The sequence below is a fragment of the Palaemon carinicauda genome, chromosome 24, assembly GCF_036898095.1.
Source record: "Palaemon carinicauda isolate YSFRI2023 chromosome 24, ASM3689809v2, whole genome shotgun sequence".
In the NCBI taxonomy this organism is placed as follows: Eukaryota; Metazoa; Arthropoda; class Malacostraca; order Decapoda; family Palaemonidae; genus Palaemon; species Palaemon carinicauda.
The window spans coordinates 109,541,504-109,566,336 of record NC_090748.1 but is presented as its reverse complement, the minus strand read 5'-3'; the positions used below and the strand labels follow the sequence as shown (position 1 = coordinate 109,566,336).

Sequence of the window (24,833 nt, the reverse complement as noted above, 5' to 3'; positions counted from 1 at the left end):
GGTTCCGCCTCAGTCGCTAACCCCGTCTGTTGCCACACCTGCTCCCGTAGACCCTAAATGGGCTTTGCTGCAAGACATGCAGTCCAAGCTTGCGTCCTTGATAGAGGACTTAAATGCGGAGAAGAACCTTCTGGCCAACAACCTTCCAACCGGTCGGTTGTGCGCCCTGTTGACGCTGAGGTAACCTACTCGCGTCTGCCAGTTGAGGTGGTTCCTCCACCGATGCGACCCAGTGTGGGTTGCCAGCCGCACGTTGACGTTAAGCGACGCTCGGAGGTGGTTGTTGACGTTCAGGACGTTCAACAACCAGCAGAGGTGACTTGTTGTGACGCAGTGCGTCAACCTCAGCAACCCGGTAGGGTGTTGACTGCACAACCCAGACGGTCTAGACAGTTTCGGGTTGACGCTGTGCTTCCTCGCGCACCCATGGTTGTTGACAGTTCACAGACTGTGCAGCAGTTCCATGATATTGCGTCCGGCTCCGTCACGCATCCACCAGTGCGACCGGATTCAGCGAGCCAGACGTTGCCCACTCCGTTGCCGTTTCCTCATCAGTTTCGGATGAGGAACCCTCTGATGAGGACGTTGCTGAACAACAAGACGATCAGCCCCCAGCCCTGCTATCCATCCAGAAGATGCTGAAGAAGGAACGCTGCTCAGTCAGGCTGTGGATGAGTCTGGTAGGGACGCTGTCATCCGTGGATCAATTTGTGTCACTAGGAAGACTACACCTCCGTCCTCTTCTATACCATCTAGCTTTTCACTGGAAAAAGGACAAGACGCTAGAAGCGGTCTCGATCCCGGTTTCCGAAAAGATAAAGTCTTGTCTGACTTGGTGAAAGGACAATATCAACCTAAGAGAGGGTCTTCCCCTGGCTGTTCAGACTCCCAACCACGTTCTCTTCTCGGACGCATCGGACGTAGGCTGGGGTGCGACATTAGACGGTCGGGAATGCTCGGGAATATGGAACTCGAGTCAAAGGACAATGCATTTCAACTGCAAGGAGCTACTGGCAGTACGTCTGGCCTGGAAAAGCTTCAGGTCTCTCCTTCAAGGCAAAGTGGTGGAGGTGAACTCGGACAACACCACGGCTTTGGCGTACATCTCCAAGCAAGGAGGGACCTACTCTCTGACGTTGTACGAGATCGCAAGGGACCTCCTCACCTGGTCAAAAGGTCTAAACATATCACTAGTAACGAGGTTCATCCAAGGCAACTTGAATGTCATGGCAGATTGTCTCAGTCGGAAGGGACAAATAATTCCAACAGAATGGACCCTCCACAAGGATGTATGCAAGAGACTTTGGGCCACCTGGGGCCAGCCAACCATAGATCTCTTCGCAACCTCGATGACCAAGAGGCTCCCAATATTTTGCTCACCAATCCCGGACCCAGCAGCAGTTCATATAGATGCCTTTCTCCTAGATTGGTCACATCTAGATCTATATGCATTCCCTCCGTTCAAGATTGTCAACAAGGTACTGCAGAAGTTCGCCTCTCACGAAGGGACAAGGTTGACGCTAGTTGCTTCCCTCTGGCCCGCGAGAGAATGGTTCACCGAGGTGCTTCCCTCTGGCCCGCGAGAGAATGGTTCACCGAGGTACTTCGATGGCTAGTAGACGTTCCCAGAACACTTCCCCTAAGGGTGGACCTTCTACGTCAGCCACACGTAAAGAAGGTACACCAAGGCCTCCACGCTCTTCGTCTGACTGCCTTCAGACTATCGAAAGACTCTCGAGAGCTAAAGGCTTTTCGAAGGAGGCAGCCAGAGCGATTGCTAGAGCAAGGAGAACATCCACCCTTAGAGTCTACCAATCGAAGTGGGAAATCTTCCGAAACTGGTGCAAGTCAGTATCCGTATCCTCGACCAGTACCTCTGTAACTCAAATAGCTGACTTCCTCTTATATCTGAGGAAAGAACGATCTCTTTCAGCTCCCACTATCAAGGGTTACAGAAGCATGTTGACATCAGTCTTCCGTCACAGAGGCTTAGATCTTTCCAACAATAAAGATCTACAGGACCTCCTTAAGTCTTTTGAGACCACGAAGGAGCGTCGTTTGGTTACACCTGGTTGGAATTTAGACATGGTACTAAGATTCCTTATGTCAGACAGGTTCGAACCGCTACAATCAGCCTCCCTGAAAGATCTCACCTTAAAGACTCTTTTCCTGGTATGCTTAGCCACAGCTAAAAGAGTCAGTGAGATTCATGCCTTCATCAAGAACATCGGATTCTCATCTGAAACGGCTACATGTTCTCTACAACTTGGTTTTCTAGCCAAAAACGAGCTGCCTTCTCGACCTTGGCCAAAATCGTTCGATATTCCAAGCTTATCGTATGGTTGGAAATGAACTAGAAAGAGTCTTATGCCCTGTCAGAGCTCTTAAGTTCTATTTAAAACGAACTAAACCTTTACGAGGCCCGTCTGAAGCTTTATGGTGTTCAGTTAAGAAACCATCTTTGCCTATGTCAAAGAATGCTTTATCCTATTTTATCAGACGGTTAATACGAGAAGCTCATTCCCATCTGAATGAGGAAGACCAAGCTTTGCTGAAGGTAAGGACACACGAAGTTAGAGCTGTCGCAACTTCCGTGGCCTTTAAATAAAATAGATCTCTGCGAAGTATAATCGACGCAACCTATTGGAAAAGCAAGTCAGTGTTCGCGTCTTTTTATCTTAAGAATGTCCAGTCTCTTTACGAGAACTGCTACACTCTGGGACCATTCGTAGCAACGAGTGCAGTAGTGGGTGAGGGCTCAACCACTACAATTCCCTAATACCATAACCTTTTTAATCTTTCTCTTGAAATGTTTTATTGTTGTTTTTGGGTTGTCCGGAAGGCTAAGAAGCCTTTCGCATCCTACTTGATTTGGCGGGTGGTCAAAATCATTTCTTGAGAAGCGCCTAGATTAGAGGTTTTGATGAGGTCCTGTTGTATGGGTTGCAACCCTTGATACTTCAGCTCCTAGGGGTCGCTCAGCATCCTAAGAGGATCGCGAGGCTCCGTAAGGAAGACGTACTTAAAAAGGCAGAGTAATTGTTCAAGTCGACTTCCTTACCAGGTACCTATTTATTTTTTTTAGTTATTTTGATAACTTCTAAAATGAAATAAAAATTCTTAGCTCATATGATGTAAACATATTTTGCTGGTCTCTACCCACCCCCCTGGGTGTGAATCAGCTATTATAATCACCGGCTAAGTTAAATATTGAAAAATGTTATTTTGATAATAAAATAAATTTTTGAATATACTTACCCGGTGATTATAAATTAAAGGACCCTCCCTTCCTCCCCAATAGAGACACAGTGGACCGAGGAGAAAATTGAGTTCTTTGTTTACAATGAGTACTGGGTATCTGAATGACAGATGGCGCTGTTGAGTACACCCCCTACCTGTGTAGCGATCGCTGGCGAATTTTTCCGTAGAGTTTTCTGTCGAGCAACAGAGTTGCAGCTATTATAATCACCGGGTAAGTATATTCAAAAATTTATTTTATTATCAAAATAACATTTTTGTTTATGCTTTTATATGTACAGAAGGTTGTCAACTTACAAACTTAATTGGTTCCAAGAACCGGATATCAAGGTTGGTAGCGTCGCGGATCTCTGTTATAGAGGTCCCGAGTTCGGTCCCCGCCAGGGACATGAATACCGTGAGACCTTCTACCGGGGGGTACTCCCATGTGGCGCCTGGGGGGGAGGTTAGAGGGGACTAGTGATAGTCCCTGCTGGCTAATGGTCGCCCGAGGAGGACGATGTAAATCGTCTCTGTGGAGACCTAAAACCCGCAACTTCAACTTTTAACTTTTTACTCTCATTGTTTTGTAAGTCCAATTTTGTTAAATTCTGGCCTATTGTAGTCCTAACCTGAATTCCATGCCTATGATTTCCAGCTACAAAAGTCTTAACAAATTATCAGGTTTCATATGAAATGGATATCAGGTTATTACAAATGTTGTTTTGCTACTGTTTTAAATGATATAATATTGTATTATTACATGATTTCTTTGTCTTATTTTTTTTTTTTCAGTTGAATTTGTGTTTGTATTTCCAAATGTTGTAAGTTGGAGACCTTCTGTATGTATATATATTATTATTATTATTATTATTATTATTATTATTATTATTATTACCGGTATTATTATTATTATTACAACCAAGCTATAACCCTAATTGGAAAAGCAAGATGCTATAATCCCAAGGACTCCAACAGGGAAAAATAGCCCAGTTAGGAAAGCAAATAAGGAAATAAATAAACTGCAAGAGAAGTAATAAACAATCAAAATAGAATAACTTTAAGAACAGTAACGACATTAAATTAGATATTTCCTGTATAAACTATAAACACTTCAAAACAAACAAGAGGAAGAGAAATAAGATAGAACAGCGTGACCGAGTGTACCCTCAAGCAAGAGAACTCTAACCCAAGACAGTGGAGGACCATGGTACAGGGATTTTAATATATACATACATACATACATATACCAAGGCACACCCCCCAATTTTAGGGGGGAGCCGACATCAAACAAATAAAACAAAAAAGGGGACCTCTCCTCTCTACATTCCTCCCAGCCTGACAAGGGACTCAACCGAGTTCGGCTGGTACTGCTAGGTTATTTGTTTATGCATTTATATATATGGGTGTTTTTATGACTAATATTTCATATTAAACCATTGTTAATTGATATTTATTTGCAGTAAAGACTGTAATGAATGCTGCGCCAGCCAATGCGGATCTGGATCCGGAAATCATAAAGAATTCTGACATTTTTTGTGTAAATGAAAGTGAGGTAATTATTTTAGCAATCTCTTGTCAGAGACTGGATTTAGCTTTCCGCTATTATTATTATTATTATTATTATTATTATTATTATTATTATTATTATTATTATTATTATCACTAGTTAAGCTACAACCCTAGTTTAAAAACAGGGTACTATAAGCCCAAGGGCTCCAACAGGGTAAAAATAGCCCAGTGAGGAAAGGAAATAATGAAATAAACTACAAGATAAGTAGTGGACAATTAAGATAAAATATTTTAGGAACGGTAATAACGTTAAAACAGATCTATCATATACTGTATAAACTAAAAAAAGGGACTTATTTTAGCTTGTTCAACATAAAAACATTTGGTGGAAGTTTGAACTTTTTATCAGCATGATTGATACTCGTGCAATTAGTTACCTTTAGTGAGATATTAGCAAGTTAGGATCTACACTTAACCCTTTTACCCCCAGGCCATATGGAACTTTCCAGCCCTTCACCCCCAGGGGTTATTTTTTTCAAGCACATTTTGCAGTATATATTTTTTTTAAATTGCTCTAACAGCCTTAATTTTCATCATAGAGAGGTCAGGTTGGTCTCATTCTCTTGGAAAATGCTTGAAGTTTCTCAAAAAATTATCAAAAATATGCAAAAAAAAATGTAAATAGCAGTTTTTTGCAAGGACGTACCGGTACGTCCATGGGGGTAAAGGGATGAGTTTTGTGAAACGTACTAGTACATCCTTTGGGGGTAAAAGGGTTAAGATTAAAGTGGTTACTAATAAGATATGTATACAATTTGAAAGAGAAGATAAACCCTGTATCTCTTACAATGGATCATTACCAGAGTTTTCCCAAATGAATTAATTACACACCGTGTGTAGAACTTTTGTACTACTGTATTATGGAGTTATAATCATTTAGAAATATATTTTTTATACGAAATATTGATTTACTGTTCTATTTCTGTGACTTACCTTTAGTAAATTATTCTCTATAATGTTAGGAAAAATCAAAATAGCTTGTGAGTCAGAAAGGGATCATCTAATAGCCAGGCCTTCTCCATGATGAGGCTCAATAGTACACAGTATTCTAGAAGTTTTATTCCGGCTGTTACCAAGTTGTGGAATGATCTTCCTAATCGGGTAGTTGAATCAATAGAACTTCAAAAGTTCAAAGTTGGAGCAAATGTTTTTTATGTTGAACAGGCTGACATGATTCTTTTTATAGTTTATATATGACATATCTGTTTCTGACGTTAATAGTTTACATATGACATTTCTGGGCTCGAACCTGTGCCGCCCAGTGAATAAGCTCCATTTAGCACTTATTCTTAGGTAATTTACTGCTAAATATACCAGAGAAAAAATGTAAAGGAGTGCTAGGTTAACTAGCTCGCTCACCTATTGGTGTCGGTATAAAATTGGGCGTATATTCCAGAGGTCCCGCACTATTTAGATTAATCCACGACAGAAAACCCCAATAGAGGAGAGCCGTTCAACCTCACTCGGTACTACTAACAATGCATCCGCTCAGAACCCAACTCCTTTTAGCACGACGAGTAAAGTAACCCGCATTTTTGTTGTGCTCTCGATTTTGGTTATTTTACATTGAATTATGGCTTCTTCGTCGGTTTCCCAGGAGACACCGTCTAAGTTAAGTACCAAGCTGGGTTTTACTGTGTTTTGAGCAACCTAGATCGTTTAATATTTATATTATAGGAGTTTATTCTCTTCGTTCATACCGATCTTGCTTGATTTCACTACAGTTGGTACTCCTGTTTTTGAGAGCTTTTAATTTTCACTTGCGGTGTTACTATGTGTATTATTTTTATTATCAAATATTATTTGTTATTGTGAATATTCATTATTTAGCGTTTAGAATCCTCGTGGTTCAATTTTTGGGCCGATATCATTTACGTATCGTTATGGCTGCCGACCTTCATGCTAGGCGGCAATGTTATTTTTAGCCATCAGGTGTGTCTTTTGTGATTTAATTATTATGTTGCATGCCTTGCCCAAAAATTTTCTATGTGTTTATTCATATAATTTAACGCTATTATTATTATTATAATGAATATTTGTACCATTACTCCGTTTGATCTGTCTGGTTGGGGATCGTCAGTTGGTAGCCCTGCTGCCTCGTATCACGTGATCCTCCCCCACGCTCCCCCTCTAGCTAGGTGGGCGGCTAGGCTTCTCCCCCCTTCACTAAGGGACCGTTGCCTTCCCTCCTTTTAGAGGGGGTAGTTCAGTGTTTATGGACTTTGTCCTCCGGGTAGCCCGGCGGGTTCGTCTCTGTCTAGTCTGGTTGGCCACCGGTCAACAGAGTTGGATCCCGGTGCACCCTATTTTATATTCACTTTTCATTCTGGCTTATGTTATACGAAACCCTCCGGGTTCGATTGGCGGTTCTTAGCTACAGTTCCGCCCCCCTATTATTTTATAACATTTCCTATGATGATTATATAAAAAAAAAAACTACCCCGGAGTCCCTAAATGAATTGGTATTGGATATACTTTTATTTCCCAGCCCGGGGTCTACCCCGCCCCGGGAAATCAGACACCATGTGTCTTAATTCCTTGTTATTGCATCCTTTTTTATGCTCCCGGCTTGACCGGAATGGATTGCTATACTTTAGTTTCAAGTTAGACTTATGTTTAGGCCCGGGTCCTCCGGTCCCGCCCCTATGTAAGACTATTACAGTTAAGCTCTAACCTTGCGTTAGACCTATGTTAGGCCCGGGTCCTCCGGACCCGCCCCTACCTAAGAATATTACAGTTAAGCTCTATTCTTGTGTTAGACCTATGTTAGGCCCGGGTCCTCCGGACCCGCCCCTACTTAAAGAATAGTACAGTTAAGCTCTAATCTTGTGTTAGACCTATGTTAGGCCCGGGTCCTCCGGACCCGCCCCTACTTATGAGAATTACAGTTTCTCATATACTATTCTTTTTATAGATGGTGCATTGTCTGACGCCGGCCTGTGCAGCTGTTCTGCACCAGCCTTGTGGCCACTCCGTCTGCCGATCTCACGCCCCTTGTGGGGTTCAACTGGAAGACGTTGTGGTATGGCACCCGGATAACTGTGTGATTTGCTTCGACCTCATCACTACCCTTGGATCTGACTCGGTGAGTCCCGTTGGCTATATTGCCTTCTTATTTTATTTTACTATTAGTAAGATATCTATGGTCTTGAAGGACCATTGGGAGTCTCCCTTTTATAATTCCCACTATTATTTCAGGCATCCCCGGAGCAAAAGTCTGCGGCTCGGGCCACACTGAAGGTGTGGGTTGGTGGGTTTGCCCGGAATGTGAAGTCTAAGCGGCCGTACGTCCTATCTGAGGACTACTGCACCATGGTTTACCCCAACGCCAAGTCTTCAGCTGCTGTGGCTAGGCATGTGGCAGCCCCCATCATTGCCCACATTGATGCCACTATAACGGGTCTCATCGACCCAGAGCAAGATCCATCGGACGCCCCCGGAGGTCTGGAGGACAATGTTGCCTCCATGAACCTGGACGTCGAACCAATGTTACTAGACGAGCCGGATACAGGTAGGGTGGTAAGTGAGGCAGGTGTGTCCGGCGCTGAGATTCCTATCCTCAGCCCCGCTCTTTCTTCTTCTTCTGATCGCTCTTCTTTTCTTGGATTTTCTGGGGACCGTGATTCGTCTCAACGATCATACCCGGTTCCCCCTAAGGATAAGTCTACTTCAAGGACCTTACCCAAAGCTCGCAAGCCTCACAAGACTTCTCATGGCTCTAAACATGGTACGAACCCGTCTTCAAAGACCTCTGGTTCCTCCTCTAAGTCTCACGACCCGGGAGTTCCTTCCGCCCCTCCTGCTGCTAGCCCGGGCCTTTCCGAATCAGCCATGCTTCGCATCGTGTCGGAGATGCAGGCAAAGTTGGTTTCGGAGATGCAGTCGAGGATGGACACGATGTTCTCTAACTTCGGTCAGAGAATTGGGGCTTTAGAGCAAGGAGCTCCGGAGAGAGTCCAAAGCTCTCTCATCCCGGATGCCTCTAAGCTTCCGCCATTTGCCAAGAACAACCCCTGGCGGATGGCTCTTCATTCCCCGTTCTCAGACGGAATGTTGACTCTGGAGGGCCTTGGCACTCGTCCTCTAGAGGACTTTGAATTCTTTCCTCCTGGTCTGGCATTTCCATTTCATGGTTATGCCAGGCTTACCGAGGAAGCTTTAGTTCGATTAGACAAGGTCCCCAAAGAGACGGTCATCTTCCCGAAGGAGCAAGCCCAATCTGTTTGGGCCAGATTTTTGAACGACATCGGCTGCACTAACACCATGCTGACGCCTCATAAAAGCTCCTTTACGATGTTCTTAATGGACAAGAACACCTTGACTCCATGCGTCAATAAGGTGGCAGAGCTTGCCTTTCAATATGCTCTGGAGGAGAAGCCCTTGCCTCCCATCCGAGAGGTGGATCCAATCTCCCTCCTTCTTCCCTCAGGTATTGAGTGTTGGGACAACGTCCATACCACCTTTACCTCCGGCAAGCTTGCAGCAGACTGTGCCTCAGTCTTGTTTAGTGAGAAGCTTCCCCGTCTCCCGGAATCCCTCATTAAACAGGAATATGATTCCCGCCTACGTGTGGGCCGTACTCTAAACCTGGCCACATCCACGGAGTCGATAGCCTTGACTTACGATACGGAGAGTATTTTTAAGTCTCTCAACAAGGCTACGTTACAGTCTTTATATTATGACTTGTATGACTTCGCTACTGCTAAACGCAGATGTCGCAAGCATGTCCTAGCTGAGGCGACGATTAGGCATGAACCTAATAAACTTATCCGGTCCTCCTGTTGGGGTTCAAATCTTTTCCCCGAGGATCTCGTAGAGGAAGTCTTGGTGGAGGCCACTAGGGTTAATCAGAGCCTTAAAACCCGTTGGGGTTTGACCCCTAAACGCAAGTATGACCCCGCAAATTATCAAGCCCGGGGTAGGAAGAAGCTTAGACCATATACCTCCACCCAGTTCAGGCAACAGCAGAGTGCTTCATCCAACTTCCGGCTGCCTCTTCCTCCATCTTCTGTTGTCCCTGCACAGCCTTCCACCTCTCAGGCTCCTTCGGATGACTATGTCACCGTTCTGCTACCTAAGAGCCAGCTTTCTGGTGCCTCCGCCACTTCCCCTGCCTTTAACCAGTCTTACGAGGCTCATAGCTCTTCCCAGAGTTATGGTAGAGGTAGAGGCTACCACCGTGGCTCTAACCAGAACAAAGGCAGGGGAAGAGCCTTTCGCAGAGGAAAGAACTTCCGAGGCGGACGTGGAGGCAACTCCTCAAACCAATACTGAGGTGCAGCAGGTAGGGGGGAGGCTCTATGCCTTCCGCAACAAATGGAGGTTCAGTCCCTGGGCGTTCAGTATCATCTCCAAGGGACTGGGGTGGAGTTGGATTCAAGGACCTCCTCCTCCGAACAAATTTCGTCAACATTCCACTCCGGACCTGGTCGAATTTGTCCAGGATCTTTTACAAAAGAACGCCATACAAGAAACGAAACATCTGAAGTTTCAAGGTCGGCTGTTCAGTGTCCCGAAGAAGGATTCAGACAAGAGAAGAGTGATTCTAGATCTATCCCTTCTCAACTTGTCCATTCAATGCGACAAGTTTCGAATGCTTACCGTCTCGCAGGTGCGGACCTTACTTCCCCGTGGGGCCGTCACCACCTCTATCGATCTTACAGACGCCTACTATCACGTCCCGATAGCGAGACACTTCCGTCCGTACCTAGGCTTTCGCTTAGGGGACAAAAGTTACTCCTTCAAGTTGATGCCTTTCGGGCTCAACATCGCCCCAAGGATCTTCACAAAGCTAGCAGAAGTCGCTGTTCAGGAACTCAGGAATCAAGGGATTCAAGTAGTAGCCTATCTGGACGACTGGCTCATTTGGTCAGACACCTCCCAAAATTGCCTAAAAGCCACTCACAAAGTCATCCATTATCTTCAATCTCTAGGCTTCCAGATCAACTTCAAGAAGTCCCGTCTTCTTCCAAAATCGAAGTTCCAATGGCTCGGCCTGCAATGGGATCTTATATCTCATACTCTGTGTCTTCCCAGACCCAAGAGGTTAGAGATTGCAAGGAACACCAAACGCTTTCTCAAAGACAAAGTAAGTTCCAGACGACTCCAAGAGAGGATTCTGGGGTCCCTTCAGTTTGCCTCAGTGACGGATCTTCTTCTGAAGGCAAAATTGAAAGATATCAATCGTGTCTGGCGTTCGAGGGCGAACCGGAAGCTCCGGGACAGGAAAGTCCGCCTTCCTCCCATTCTACGGGAAAGACTTCTTCCTTGGACAAGAGCAAACAGTCTGTCAAAGTCAGTTCCCCTTCGATTTCCGTCTCCGGAATTAATCATTCACACAGACGCATCCTTATCAGGTTGGGGCGGCTATTCTCAGCTCAAGAAAGTTCAAGGTCTTTGGACTCCCTTGTTCCGCCATTTTCACATCAATGTGCTAGAGGCCATGGCAGTTCTTCTAACCCTGAAACGTCTCGCTCTTCCCAAGAAACAACACCTTCGTCTGGTCCTCGACAGCGAAGTGGTGGTCCACTGCCTCAACAGAGGCGGGTCAAAGTCAGGGCCTCTGAACCATGTTCTAGTAGCCATATTCTCCCTAGCAGCCTCGAACCGTTGGCATCTTTCAGCTGTCCACCTGGCGGGAGTCCGGAATGTAGTGGCAGACGCCCTGTCCCGGACCTCCCCTCTAGAATCGGAATGGTCACTCGATCTAAAGTCATTTTGGTGGATTCTCTCTCAGGTTCCCGGTCTCCAAGTGGACCTCTTCGCCACGGAATCCAACCACAAATTGAGAGTATATGTGGCTCCCAATCTAGACCCTCAGGCTTACGCCATAGACGCCATGTCACAGAATTGGGACAACTGGGAAAAGATTTATCTCTTTCCCCCGGTGAATCTTTTGCTGAAAGTTCTAGACAAACTGAGATCCTTCAAGGGACAAGTAGCCTTGGTCGCACCCAACTGGCCCAAGAGCAACTGGTATCCTCTCCTGCGGGAGTTGAGACTATACCCTCACCTGATACCCAATCCGGTTCTGTCTCAGATAGTACAAACACGCGTTGTGTACGCTTTCTCAAACATTCAGAGCGCCCTAACTTTATGGACTTTATGAAGTTTGCGGCTATGCATGGTGCCAATATTGATCCTCAAAACACCTTGTTCCTAGAATCGGATAAACGGGATTCCACCATCCGCCAGTATGACTCAGCAGTTAAAAAGTTGGCAAAATTTTTAATAGACTCAGACGTGAACTGTATGAACTTGAACCTTACAGTCACTTTCTTTAGATCTTTATTAGAATCAGGTCTGGCAGCCAATACTATCACCACTATTAAATCGGCTCTGAAAAAGATCTTCCTAGTGGGTTTTAACATAGACTTAACCGACTCTTTGTTAGCTTCAATTCCGAAAGCTTGTGCCAGACTGAAACCGGTTACTCGTCCTACCCCGGTGACCTGGTTCCTTAATGACGTACTCAAATTGGCTTCTGATACCATTAACAGTTCTTGTGATTACATGCCCCTTCTCAGGAAAACACTTTTCCTGGTGAGCTTGGCTTCCGGGGCAAGAATTTCTGAATTGGCAGCCTTGTCGAGAGACCCGGGTCATATTGACTTTCTGCCTTCAGGAGAGGTCCTTCTTTCTCCTAACAAATTCTTTTTGGCTAAGAATGAAGACCCTCAAAACAGATGGACCTCCTGGAAAATTGTTCCCCTCACGCAAGATCCGTCTCTGTGCCCTGTCACTACTCTTAGGTCTTATTTATCCCGGACCTCCTCTAACTCCTCGGGGCCTCTATTCGTTAGAGAACAAGGCGGTACCATTACTATTAAAGGGATCAGGCAACAAATTTTGTATTTTATTAAACAAGCTAACCCTGACTCTTTTCCTCTTGCACATGATATCAGGGCGGTTGCTACCTCGGTGAACTTCTTTCACCACATGAATTTTACAGACCTTTCCAGGTATACAGGGTGGAAATCACCATCAGTGTTCAAGAAACACTACCTTAAACATTTGGAAGCCCTAAAATTTTCTACAGTAGCCGCAGGGAGCGTAGTTACTCCCAAGTAACTCACAGGTTAATGCCTTGACTCTTTATCTCTCCCTCTTACCTGCCTCATTTATACCCTATTGTATTCGTTGGTCTCGCACCTGAATACTGTTATTATATTTGTAAATTTTATGCTCCTGAGTATCTGTATATATTATCACTCACGGCATTATTATACCTACCTTATTGGATTTATGTTCATATTAAGATACCCTTATAATTGTTTTTTGGTACTCATCTCTGATTAAAAGCATCCTGTATTTCCCTTACGCTTATGTTTTTTCCTTTATTTTGCAAGTTTGGTGACATTTTTCTCTTGTATAGATTCACTGGGCGGCACAGGTTCGACCCCAGAAAAGGGATTTTGACGTAGGAAAAATCTATTTCTGGGCGAAGGACCTGTGCCGCCCAGTGAACCCTCCCAGCTCCTCTCCCTTGGAGTCCCCAAACTTTGGGTGCTAAGGAGTTGGGTTCTGAGCGGATGCATTGTTAGTAGTACCGAGTGAGGTTGAACGGCTCTCCTCTATTGGGGTTTTCTGTCATGGATTAATCTAAATAGTGCGGGACCTCTGGAATATACGCCCAATTTTATACCGACACCAATAGGTGAGCGAGCTAGTTAACCTAGCACTCCTTTACATTTTTTCTCTGGTATATTTAGCAGTAAATTACCTAAGAATAAGTGCTAAGTGGAGCTTATTCACTGGGCGGCACAGGTTCGAGCCCAGAAATAGATTTTTCCTACGTCAAAATCCCTTATCTGTTTTGATATTGTTACTGTTTTTAGAATGGTATATTGTTAATTTGTTCTCATCATTTATTTATTTCCTTATTTCCTTTCCTCACTGGGCTATTTTTCTCTATTGGAGCCCTTGGGCTTAAAGCATCTTGCTTTTCCAACTAGGGTTGTAGCTTGGCTAGTAATAATAATAATAATAATAATAATAATAATAATAATTTACTTTCTCAGAGTCAGAAAGGGGTTCTCTATTGGGTTTACTTTCTCAGTCAGAAAGAGGTTCTCTATTGGGTTTACTTTCTCAGTCAGAAAGGGATTCTCTTTTGGGTTTACTTTCTCAGTCAGAAAGAGGTTCTCTATTGGGTTTACTTTCTCAGTCAGAAAGGGGTTCTCTAATGGGGCTTAATTTCCACTTGATTGTCACCACATTTGAAGATTGTAAAATATCTTTCAAACAGATTGGAATTCTTGAATAGGTCTGACAGTAAGGCAATCATAAATATTGAATAATTACAGATAGACAAAAACTTGTGATAATTCTTCAAAATGATGTCATCACTGTGCTTGGATTAATGCTTTTTTGTAGAAATTACAAATGACCTTTATTCTTTTTGTAGAAATTACATTTGATATTGACTTACTGTTCTGTTTCTTGACATATAAAATCTCTAGTATTTTGTTATTCATGGAAATCTTGTCTTTTTTAATCTAAGGCTGAAGTGTTAACCGGCGTAGAAGTGAAGAGTGTAGCCGATGCCCAGTCTGCAGCTGTGAAACTCCTATCTCGTGGATGTGGCAGTGTGATAATTACGCTGGGCGGAGAAGGTGCCTTATACTCCATCCAAGGCCATCACGAACATATATCTGCTGAAAAAGTCACTCCTGTGGACACAACTGTAAGTGTTTTTTGTAATAGTTCTGTAGTTTTTCTAAGCTGATGGGGTTAGTAATAGTTTACTGACAGTATTCGTATGATGAACATTAAGGAATGTGTACTATATTACAGTATTATTAGATATAGAAAATCCGAATTAAATGCAGAGTATAAAAAATAAAACTTGTATGGTAAAGTGACTCATACTTAGTTTATAGACATGCTCTTAACATCATTTCTGTTGAGAAGGTAGTAGACTAGAAATCACTTTTACAGATCTTGAAATATTTTATATTTTTATTCATTACTTACCAATATATATTCAGTAGTTTATTTGTTATTCCCTTATTTCCTTTCCTCACTGGACTACAGGTACTTGCCCTGTTGGAGCTCTTGGCCTTGTGGCATTCTGCCTTCCCAACCAGGGTTGTAGTTGGCTAGTAATTATAATAATACATACATACATACATATACCAAGGCACTTCCCCCAATTTTGGGGGGTAGCCGACATCAACAAAGAAACAAAAACAAAAAGGGGGACCTCTACTCTCTACGTTCCTCCCAGCCTAACAAGGGACTCAACCGAGTTCAGCTGGTACTGCTAGGGTGTCACAGCCCACCCTCCCACGTTATCCACCAATATAATATAATATAAATTGCATAAATAGATAGTTGTAATTTGATAAGACATAAGAGTCACATTTCTAGAAACTTGCTGGGCTTGTCCAAAGGTTTTGTGCAGGTTGAACCAAGTAATAAAAGATTCGTTAAAACTCATTTTTGGGGAGGTGCTGTGGTGTCTCCAAGGACTTTCCAGTGAAAGTCTAGAACAGGCACTCTAATAAAGGTTAAAGGTGACTGGTTTCAGTTCCGGTTCCATCAGAATAGATGCTCACCAGAACGTCAGCTAGGCAAGCCCAACCCCCCCCACTGTGGTGCCCTACCACACCAGTAGCCTCCCCAGTAAACAGCTTAAACTCACGGTCCTGTGCGGCGATCGATCTCTTGCCATGCGAATACTCGGCAAACACGTTACCACTGTACTAGGGCCAGTGTATCAATATGCAAAGCACAGACTCGGTATGTATAGGGCAGACCTTGCAAGTTCAGGCTCATTTGAACATGCCACTGCACCTCAGTAGCTGAAAGTCGTCTGCTATGAGTGACGACATGCACGGCGTCCAAGAAAATAGCCTTGCAGACCACATGGTACTTTAACCTCAAAAATACAAATAAACTTTTTGGGCTCAAGCCATGTCGTCCTGATGGAAGTTCCTAAGGTAGCTTCAAAAGGATATATTATATCCTTATGAAGCTTCTTTAGGAGCTTCCATCAGGACGACATGGCGATCTCACCCAAAAATAGATTTTTCAATATTAAACTTACCCGATGATCATATAGCTGTCAGCTCTGCTGCCCGACAGAAAAAACCTACGGGCGGAATACGCCAGCGATCGCTATACAGGTGGGGGTGTACATCAACAGCGCCATCTGTCGAGCAGGTACTCAAGTACTTGATGTCAACACAGAACCAATTTTCTCTCTGTCGTGCCACCGGCAAGACCTACTGAATACGCTCTTGTTTTCTGGATTGATTTTCACGTTATTTGGTGAAGTATTCATTTCTGGTTATTAGCTATCGCTGTGCAGAAGTTATCTTCAATACTTCCTTGCATTCTTTTTTTGGATTTTGGATTATTTGTTGACGACTTGGATAGATTTTGAATTCCCCCCTTTGACTAATTCAAGATGTCTGACCCTTCTCAAGTCCCCAAGTACAGGAAATGTAGCGCTAGGGACTGTTCAAGGCGTCTTCCGAAGGCCTCTATCGATCCGCACACCGTTTGTTCCAATTGTAGGGGTAAAGCCTGTCAATTGGAAGATCGATGTGAGGAATGCGCTGGGCTTTCGGAATTCGGGTTTCAAGAATTCCTGAAATATGCACGTAGGCTAGAGAAGGATAGGATCAGGAGGAGTTCGTCTCGCTCAATTGATTTTTCCTCTCCCCATGCCCCTCAACCTATTCCTTCCCCTGTAGTGGTTGCACCCGACCCCCCTGCTAGCTCTCATCAACCTTCAATGGCAGATATGATGCGTGCCATCCAGGCTCTAGGTGAGAGAGTCGAGTCATTGGCGAATGACCGCAATCAACTCATGGCTGACGTCAGAGAGTTGAAAGGTAAAAGTGCAGTGGGAAGTGAAGTGAGTGTCAGTGCAGTGAAAAGTGTCAGTGTTACGCATGAGGGTGCGTCTGTTCGTGCCTGTCGTCCTCCCAGTCCGGGACCTCTTGCAAGCTCCCAAGCCCAGGGGAGAAGCAATGTCGTACGACCAAAGGGTTCGACAGGCTTTAATCAGCGGACAGACGTACCCTCCGTGGTTTCGGACGTATCTCACATAGATCGTCCCACCCACAAGAAGACGAGTGAGCCCGTTCATTCCTCGTCTGCGGAAGAGGTTTCTCGACAGAAACGATGGACCAAGGTCTCACGGCCTCTTAAACGTAAGGTCCCTTCCGAGCTAGTCCAACGGCCCAGGTGTAGCCACTGGGTCAGTTCGGACTCGCTGCAGTCCTCCGACGACTGCACACCTCCTAAGAGAGGCAAAGTGGTACCGCAACAGGCAGTAACTCCGTCTGTTGCCGCACCCGCTGTTTTAGACCCTCAGTCACAACGGACAGTAACTCCGTCTGTTACCGCTTTTGTAGACCCTAAGTGGTCTTTGCTGCAGTCTATGCAGACTCAGTTAGCTGCTGTTATGCAGGAGTTTCGTGCGGAGAAGGTTGCCGCTGCACCCGTTAGCCCACAACCTGCCACGGTTGTGCGCCCAGCAGACGCTGAGGCTGCCTGCTCCCACACGCCAGCTGTGAGAGCTCCTCCACCCATGCGCAGTCGACCCTGCCAGACGCATGCTGACGTTCACAGACGCACGGAACCCTCCGTTGCCGTGCGTGAGCTACCACAACAGCAGGAGGGTGGAGTTAAGCTGCCGAGTTTTGACGCGGTGCGTCAGCCTCCGCAACCCACGGTGGTCTCCGCTATTCTCCCACAGTCGGGAGTAGACTCTTTGCGCACCCACTCAGCTTTGGTTGTTGTCAGTTCTCAGACTGACCAACAGTGGCATGATGTTGGGTCCAGTGCAGCCACGCATGCACCCGTGCTGCCGGACTCAGCCGTCTAGCCCACTCCGTTGCCTCTTCCTCCTCAACATTCAGACGATGGTATCTCTGATGATGACGAAGCGGCACATCTTGACGACCAACACTCGGACATCGAAGAACCCAAGACCTCGCCTCCCTCCTTAGACTTTAGGAAAGTGCTTGCGCTGTTCAAGGATTTATATCCGGATCAGTTTGTGTCTGCAGCACCACGCTCGCCTCCCTCTGAGTTCGCTTTAGGCATGCAGTCAGCAGCACCTGCCTTTACGAAGCTCGTACTCGCTCGCTCGTCCAAGAGAGCTTTAAGGGTACTGGGAGAGTGGTTGCAGTCCAAGAAGCAACTTGGGAAGACATCCTTCATGTTTCCCCCGGTCAAGCTTGCTTCCAGATCTAGCGTCTGGTATGCCACGGGAGAAGTTCTCGGCTTGGGAGTTCCTGCCTCTGCCCAGGGCGACTTCTCAAGTCTGGTAGACTCTCCCCGCAGGCTGGCTATGAGACGCTCCAAGATTTGCTGGACTCCTTCGGATATGGACCATCTTATGAAGGGAGTTTTCCGCGCATTCGAAGTCTTTAACTTCTTGGACTGGTGTTTGGGAGCGTTGAGCAGGAAGACCTCCCCTTCTGATAAGGAAACTTCCATGCTCATCATGTCCTGCATGGACAAAGCCATACGGGATGGTTCTAGTGAGCTTGCGGCTTCTTTCGTGTCTGGGGTTCTCAAGAAGCGAGATCACCTTTGCTCCTTCTTGTCTGCTGGAGTCACCCCATGTCAAAAGTCGGAGCTTATGTTTGCTCCACTCTCGAAGTGTCTCTTCCCTGAAGAGTTGATCAAGGAGATTGCTGCCTCCTTGATCCAGAAAGACACCCATGACCTGGTGGCGTCTTCCGCACGCAAAACCACCCCTTTGCCCTCCGTACCTAGACCTAGGATGGACACTCCAGCGTCAAGGTTCATTCCGCCCTTTCGTGGCAGAGCCTCCAGCAGAGGAGGTGCTCGTGCCGGAAGTCAACGTGGGAGTAAGAAGAAGGGTTCCAAGTCCTCTAGAGGCAGAGTCTGACTGCCACCTTCTTCAGACAGCAGTGGGAGCCAGGCTCAAGAACTACTGGCAGGCCTGGGAGACCAGGGGCGCAGACGCACAGTCTGTGAAGTTACTCAGGGAGGGGTACAAGATTCCATTCTTACGCAAGCCCCCTCTAGCAACAACTCCCATCGACCTCTCTCCCAGGTACAGAGAGGAGGACAAGAGACTAGCTTTACAGCAAGAGGTGTCTCTCTTACTACAAAAGGGAGCGGTAGTCATAGTCCGGGACCATCAATCCCCGGGCTTCTACAACCGCCTCTTCTTAGTGCCGAAGAAGACAGGAGGGTGGAGACCGGTGCTAGACGTCAGTTCTCTGAATGTCTTTGTCACAAAGCAGACGTTCACCATGGAGACGACAAAGTCGGTTCTAGCATCGGTCAGGAAGGAAGACTGGATGGTCTCGTTAGACCTAAAGGACGCTTACTTTCACGTCCCCATCCACCCAGATTCCCAACCTTTTCTAAGGTTCGTTTTCGGGAAGGTTGTATACCAGTTCCAAGCCCTGTGCTTTGGCCTAAGCACGGCACCTCTAGTTTTTACCAAACTGATGAGGAATATTGCCAAATTCCTGCATTTAGCAAACATCAGAGCCTCCCTCTATTTGGACGACTGGCTTTTAAGAGCTGCGTCAAGTCGTCGCTGTCTGGAGAATCTACAGTGGACTCTAGATCTGACCAAGGAATTGGGTCTCCTGGTCAATATAGAAAAGTCCCAACTCGTCCCATCCCAAACTATAGTATACCTAGGAATGGAGATTCAGAGTCAAGCTTTTCGGGCTTTTCCGTCGGCCCCCAGAATCAGTCAAGCCCAAGAATGCATCCAGTCCATGCTGAAGAAGGACCGATGTTCAGTCAGACAGTGGATGAGTCTGATAGGGACGCTTTCATCACTGGACCAGTTCATCGCGTTAGGGAGACTCCACCTCCGCCCCCTTCAATTTCACTTAGCTGCTCACTGGAGAAAGGACAAGACGCTAGAAGCGGTCTCGGTTCCTATTTCCGAGAAGATGAAGTCGTCACTGACTTGGTGGAAGAACAACATTCTCCTCAGGGAGGGTCTGCCACTGGCTGTTCAGACCCCCGACCACCTTCTCTTCTCGGACGCATCGGACACGGGCTGGGGTGCGACGTTGGATGGTCGGGAATGCTCGGGCACGTGGAATGCGGTTCAAAGCGAGTTGCACATCAACTGCAAGGAGCTACTGGCAGTTCATCTGGCCTTGAGAAGCTTCAAGTCCCTCCTTCTAGGCAAGGTGGTGGAGGTGAACTCCGACAACACCACAGCCCTGGCGTACATCTCCAAGCAAGGAGGGACTCATTCGATGATGTTGTACGAGATCGCAAGGGACCTCCTCACCTGGTCAAGAGATCTAAACATATCCCTAGTAACGAGGTTCATTCAAGGCGACATGAATGTCATGGCAGACCGCCTCAGCCGGAAGGGTCAAATCATCCCAACAGAGTGGACCCTTCACAAGAATGTTTGCAACAGACTATGGGCATTGTGGGGCCAGCCCACCATAGATCTGTTCGCAACCTCGATGACCAAGAGGCTCCCAATTTATTGTTCACCGATTCCGGACCCAGCAGCAGTTCACATAGATGCCTTTCTTCTGGATTGGTCCCATCTAGACCTTTATGCGTTCCCCCCGTTCAAGATTGTCAACAGAGTTCTGCAGAAGTTCGCCTCTCACGAAGGGACAAGGTTGACGTTGGTTGCTCCCCTCTGGCCCGCGAGAGAATGGTTCACCGAGGTACTGCAATGGCTAGTAGACGTTCCCAGAACACTTCCTCTAAGAGTGGACCTTCTGCGTCAGCCGCATGTAAAGAAGGTACACCCAAGCCTCCACGCTCTTCGTCTGACTGCCTTCAGACTATCGAAAGACTCTCGAGAGCTAGAGGCTTTTCGAAGGAGGCAGCCAGAGCGATTGCTAGAGCTAGGAGGACATCCACTCTCAAAGTCTACCAGTCGAAGTGGGAAGTCTTCCGAAGCTGGTGCAAGTCCAAATCAGTATCCTCAACCAGTACCTCTGTAACTCAGATAGCTGACTTCCTTTTATACCTAAGGAAGGAAAGATCCCTTTCAGCTCCCACGATCAAGGGTTACAGAAGCATGTTGGCAGCAGTCTTCCGTCACAGAGGCTTAGATCTTTCCAACAACAAAGATCTACAGGACCTCCTTAAGTCTTTTGAAACCTCGAAGGAGCGTCGGTTGGCCACACCAGGTTGGAACTTAGACGTGGTACTAAGGTTCCTTATGTCAGCAAGGTTCGAACCACTTCAATCAGCCTCTTTAAAAGATCTCACGTTGAAAACTCTTTTCCTCGTCTGCTTAGCAACAGCTAAAAGAGTCAGTGAGATACACGCCTTCAGCAGGAACATTGGATTTACATCTGAAACGGCTACATGTTCCTTACAGCTTGGTTTCTTACCCAAAAACGATCTTCCTTCTCGTCCTTGGCCCAAATCGTTCGGTATTCCAAGCCTTGCTAATTTGGTTGGAAATGAACAAGAAAGAGTACTATGCCCGGTAAGAGCTCTTAAGTACTATTTGAAACGGACTAAGCCATTACGTGGACAATCAGAAGCTTTATGGTGCGCCATTAAGAAACCTTCTTTACCAATGTCGAAGAATGCAGTTTCTTATTATATCAGACTTTTAATTCGAGAAGCTCATTCCCATCTGAATGAGGAGGACCATGCTTTGCTGAAGGTAAGGACACATGAAGTTAGAGCTGTCGCAACTTCAGTGGCCTTCAAACAAAACAGATCTCTGCAGAGTGTAATGGATGCAACCTATTGGAGAAGCAAGTCAGTGTTCGCATCATTTTACCTTAAAGATGTCCAGTCTCTTTACGAGAACTGCTACACCCTGGGACCATTCGTAGCAGCGAGTGCAGTAGTGGGTGAGGGCTCAGCCACTACATTCCCATAATCCCATAACCTTTTTTAATCTTTCTCTTGAAATGCTTTTTATTGTTGTTTTTTGGGTTGTCTGGAAGGCTAAGAAGCCTTTCGCATCCTGGTTGATTTGGCGGGTGGTCAAATTCTTTCTTGAGAAGCGCCTAGATTAGAGGTTTTGATGAGGTCCTTTAGTATGGGTTGCAGCCCTTCATACTTCAGCTCCTAGGAGTCGCTCAGCATCCTGTGAGGATCGCGAGGCTCAGTAAGGAAGACGTACTTAAAAAGGCAGAGTAATTGTTCAAGTCGACTTCCTTACCAGGTACTTATTAATTTTATGTTAGTTATTTTGAATAACTGCTAAAATGAAATACGGAATACTTAGCTCTTAATGTTAACATATATGCTGGTCTCTACCCACCCCCCTGGGTGTGAATCAGCTATATGATCATCGGGTAAGTTTAATATTGAAAAATGTTATTTTCATTAGTAAAATAAATTTTTGAATATACTTACCCGATGATCATAAATTGGTTCTGTGTTGACATCAAGTACTTGAGTACCTGCTCGACAGATGGCGCTGTTGATGTACACCCCCACCTGTATAGCGATCGCTGGCGTATTCCGCCCGTAGGTTTTTTCTGTCGGGCAGCAGAGCTGACAGCTATATGATCATCGGGTAAGTATATTCAAAAATTTATTTTACTAATGAAAATAACATTTTTCGCTTCGCTCAAAATCCGTTTTATGTACCATCTACGTGAAATGAATATTGAATGAATTTATGAGAAAGTTTATGCATTACTGTTAATATCATGATCTGTATTATTATTTCCAGGGTGCTGGCAACGCCTTTGTAGGAGCTCTGGCATATTATCTCGCGTATCATCCAAGTCTGCCCATGAGAGAAATGATACAGAGGTCCTGTAGGATAGCAACGGTTTCCGTTCAGTCCCCGGGAACTCAGAGCAGTTACCCAAAGAAGGAAAGTTTACCCATGGAATTGTTCGCTTAAATATTTTTCCTAGAATCGTATCTCTTCAATTTCAGACTTGACACAAGACTTTTCACCTTAGTGAAATGCCCTTTACATATGAAATTTTGATGTTTAACCCTTTTACCCCCAGGCTATTTGGAAATTTCCAACCCTTATATTTTTCCCAGCACATTTTGCAGTATATTTTCTTTTAATTTGCTCTAACAGCCTTAATTTTTGTCATAGAGAGGTCAGGTTGGTCTCATTCTCTTGGAAAATGCCTGAATTTTTCAAAAAATTATCAAAAATATGAAAAAAATAATTTTTATAGCATTTTTTTGCAAGGACGTACCGGTGCGTCCATGGGGGTAAAGGGATGAGTTTTGTGAAACGTACCGGTACGTCCTTTGGGGGTAAAAGGGTTAAGAAATTGGAACTTGAATTTAATTTTTTTTTTAATAAGTACAGTATATGGCTCTTATGACATTGAGGTTAGGTACAGGTGCATAATATACTTATAACATTTACATATTCATATTTATATAATTGGAAACTTGAAGTATGTTGCCTTGATTTTAATAGTACAGTAACTCTGATTGTGTCTTAGGATCCTTTATTCAAGGAACAATGATTATAATTACCTGATGTAAATTGTAGATTCTAATTAAATTGTTTATTGGAGATTTTTTAATGCCATTCTGGCCAGTGATCTTACATTGTAGTTTATTTCAAAAAGTGATTTAATATTTACCTTTTCACTCACAACTTATGAACCTTGATCATTACTATAGTAATGTATTCCTGGATTTAAATGTTAATGAAGAAATCACAACTTTTATCATTTATTGTGACAAATATTATTATTGAAATCCTTTATTTCCATTTATTAATTAATGTCATTTATAGAATGATTTAAAAACAATTGTAACTTTGTTTTATTTACGTTTAGTAAGCAAAGGGGACCACATGTTAAGGGTTAAAACATTTTTAGGGTGGGAAATAATTGCTTTAATACCGATAACAAAAAGAAGCAATATCATAAGCATTAATTTTAGTACAAGAAACCCATATTGTAACCCTCTAATGTTTTGCCACTTCCCGTTAAAAAGATGAAACTATATGATTTGCTCAACAAGAATGAAATTGACTTGAAGTGAGACAAATCTCTGTATCATCAGGTTCCATATTCTTTGTAGACATCAGCAAGGATAATATTGCTCAATTTTTATCCATGCATCAGATACAGTATGTGTTTTATGCAGTACGCAGTATGCATTAATATTGGATCAGTTTATCTTTAATACTGTAATACACTGTTGTATTTGACTGCAAGTCAAGGTCTCTTAGTTACGGAAATAGATTATTAAATCTGCTCATGACATTATAACTTTTTCTAGTTTGTATTATGGTTTTCCTTTAAAGAGGGAACAGTCAATAAAGCCTATTTTTACTTGTTGAATAATTTTATAAAGAAGATTATTTTATATATGTTAGTACAAATTTTTGCCTACTATGAACTAAACTCGCTTGACATGGCGGTGTTCCAGAATATGATTCGTTGTGGGATTTTTATAAGACTTGTTATTATATGAATGTTTTATATTTTGTATTTGTGTTAAATAAAATATTCTATTATAGTAGAGGATTTGGAAGTTTAAAATGTTACTTTTTTTATTCCTGGTTTGATAATGATTATTATTACTGCAATACTGTATGTCAATGAAACTTCCCGGAGCTCGTGTGCTAGTAATTCTTTATTGAAGTCCTCGACTAAGTAGAAAAATTAAAGAAATTTTAGCCTTGACATGTACAATCCTTTATTCCAGCCAGAAAAAGGCGCTGGTAAACAAAAATGTTTTTGTAAATTGTCCCCTCCTAGCTGCCACTATTTTGACTTTTCATTTAACTGGTCTCTTTGTTGCTGTCTCACAGGATGTAGATACAGGAGAGGGGGTTCCCAGCCCCCTCGTCCCGTCCCTTTTAGTCGCCTCTTACGACACGCAGGATTAACGTTGGCGCTATTCTAATTTTTATATGCCCCCGTGTGGTGGATAATGTGAGAGGATGGGTTGTGGCACCCTAGCAGTACCAGCTGAACTCGGTTGAGCCCTTGTTAGGCTGGAGGAACGTAGAGAGTAGAGGTACCCTTTTTTGTTTTGTTTCATTTGTTGATGTCGGCTGCCCCCCAAAATTGGGGGAAGTGCCTTAGTATATTTATGTATGATTTAACTGGTACCCTTGACAGTGG

The 24,833-nt window shown here is 44.5% G+C and overlaps 1 protein-coding gene across 5 annotated transcripts in view; it reads left to right on the top strand.

The window, feature by feature from the left end:
* The window catches only part of LOC137618275 (ribokinase), a 39,750-nt gene extending 15,665 nt beyond the window's left edge, over window positions 1–24,085 (top strand). For 4 of the 5 annotated variants that reach the window (XM_068348443.1, XM_068348444.1, XM_068348445.1 and 1 more), the window contains exons 6-8: window positions 4,701–4,792; window positions 14,312–14,494; window positions 22,448–22,830. In XM_068348443.1, coding sequence (XP_068204544.1) covers window positions 4,701–4,792; window positions 14,312–14,494; window positions 22,448–22,624 — 452 coding nt within the window. In that variant the 3' untranslated portion in view covers window positions 22,625–22,830. Of the gene's footprint in view, window positions 1–4,700; window positions 4,793–14,311; window positions 14,495–22,447; window positions 22,831–23,005 lie in introns of those variants that run through there. The other variant, XR_011039761.1, reaches the window with a different exon arrangement.
* The last annotated feature ends 748 nt before the right edge of the window (window positions 24,086–24,833 follow it).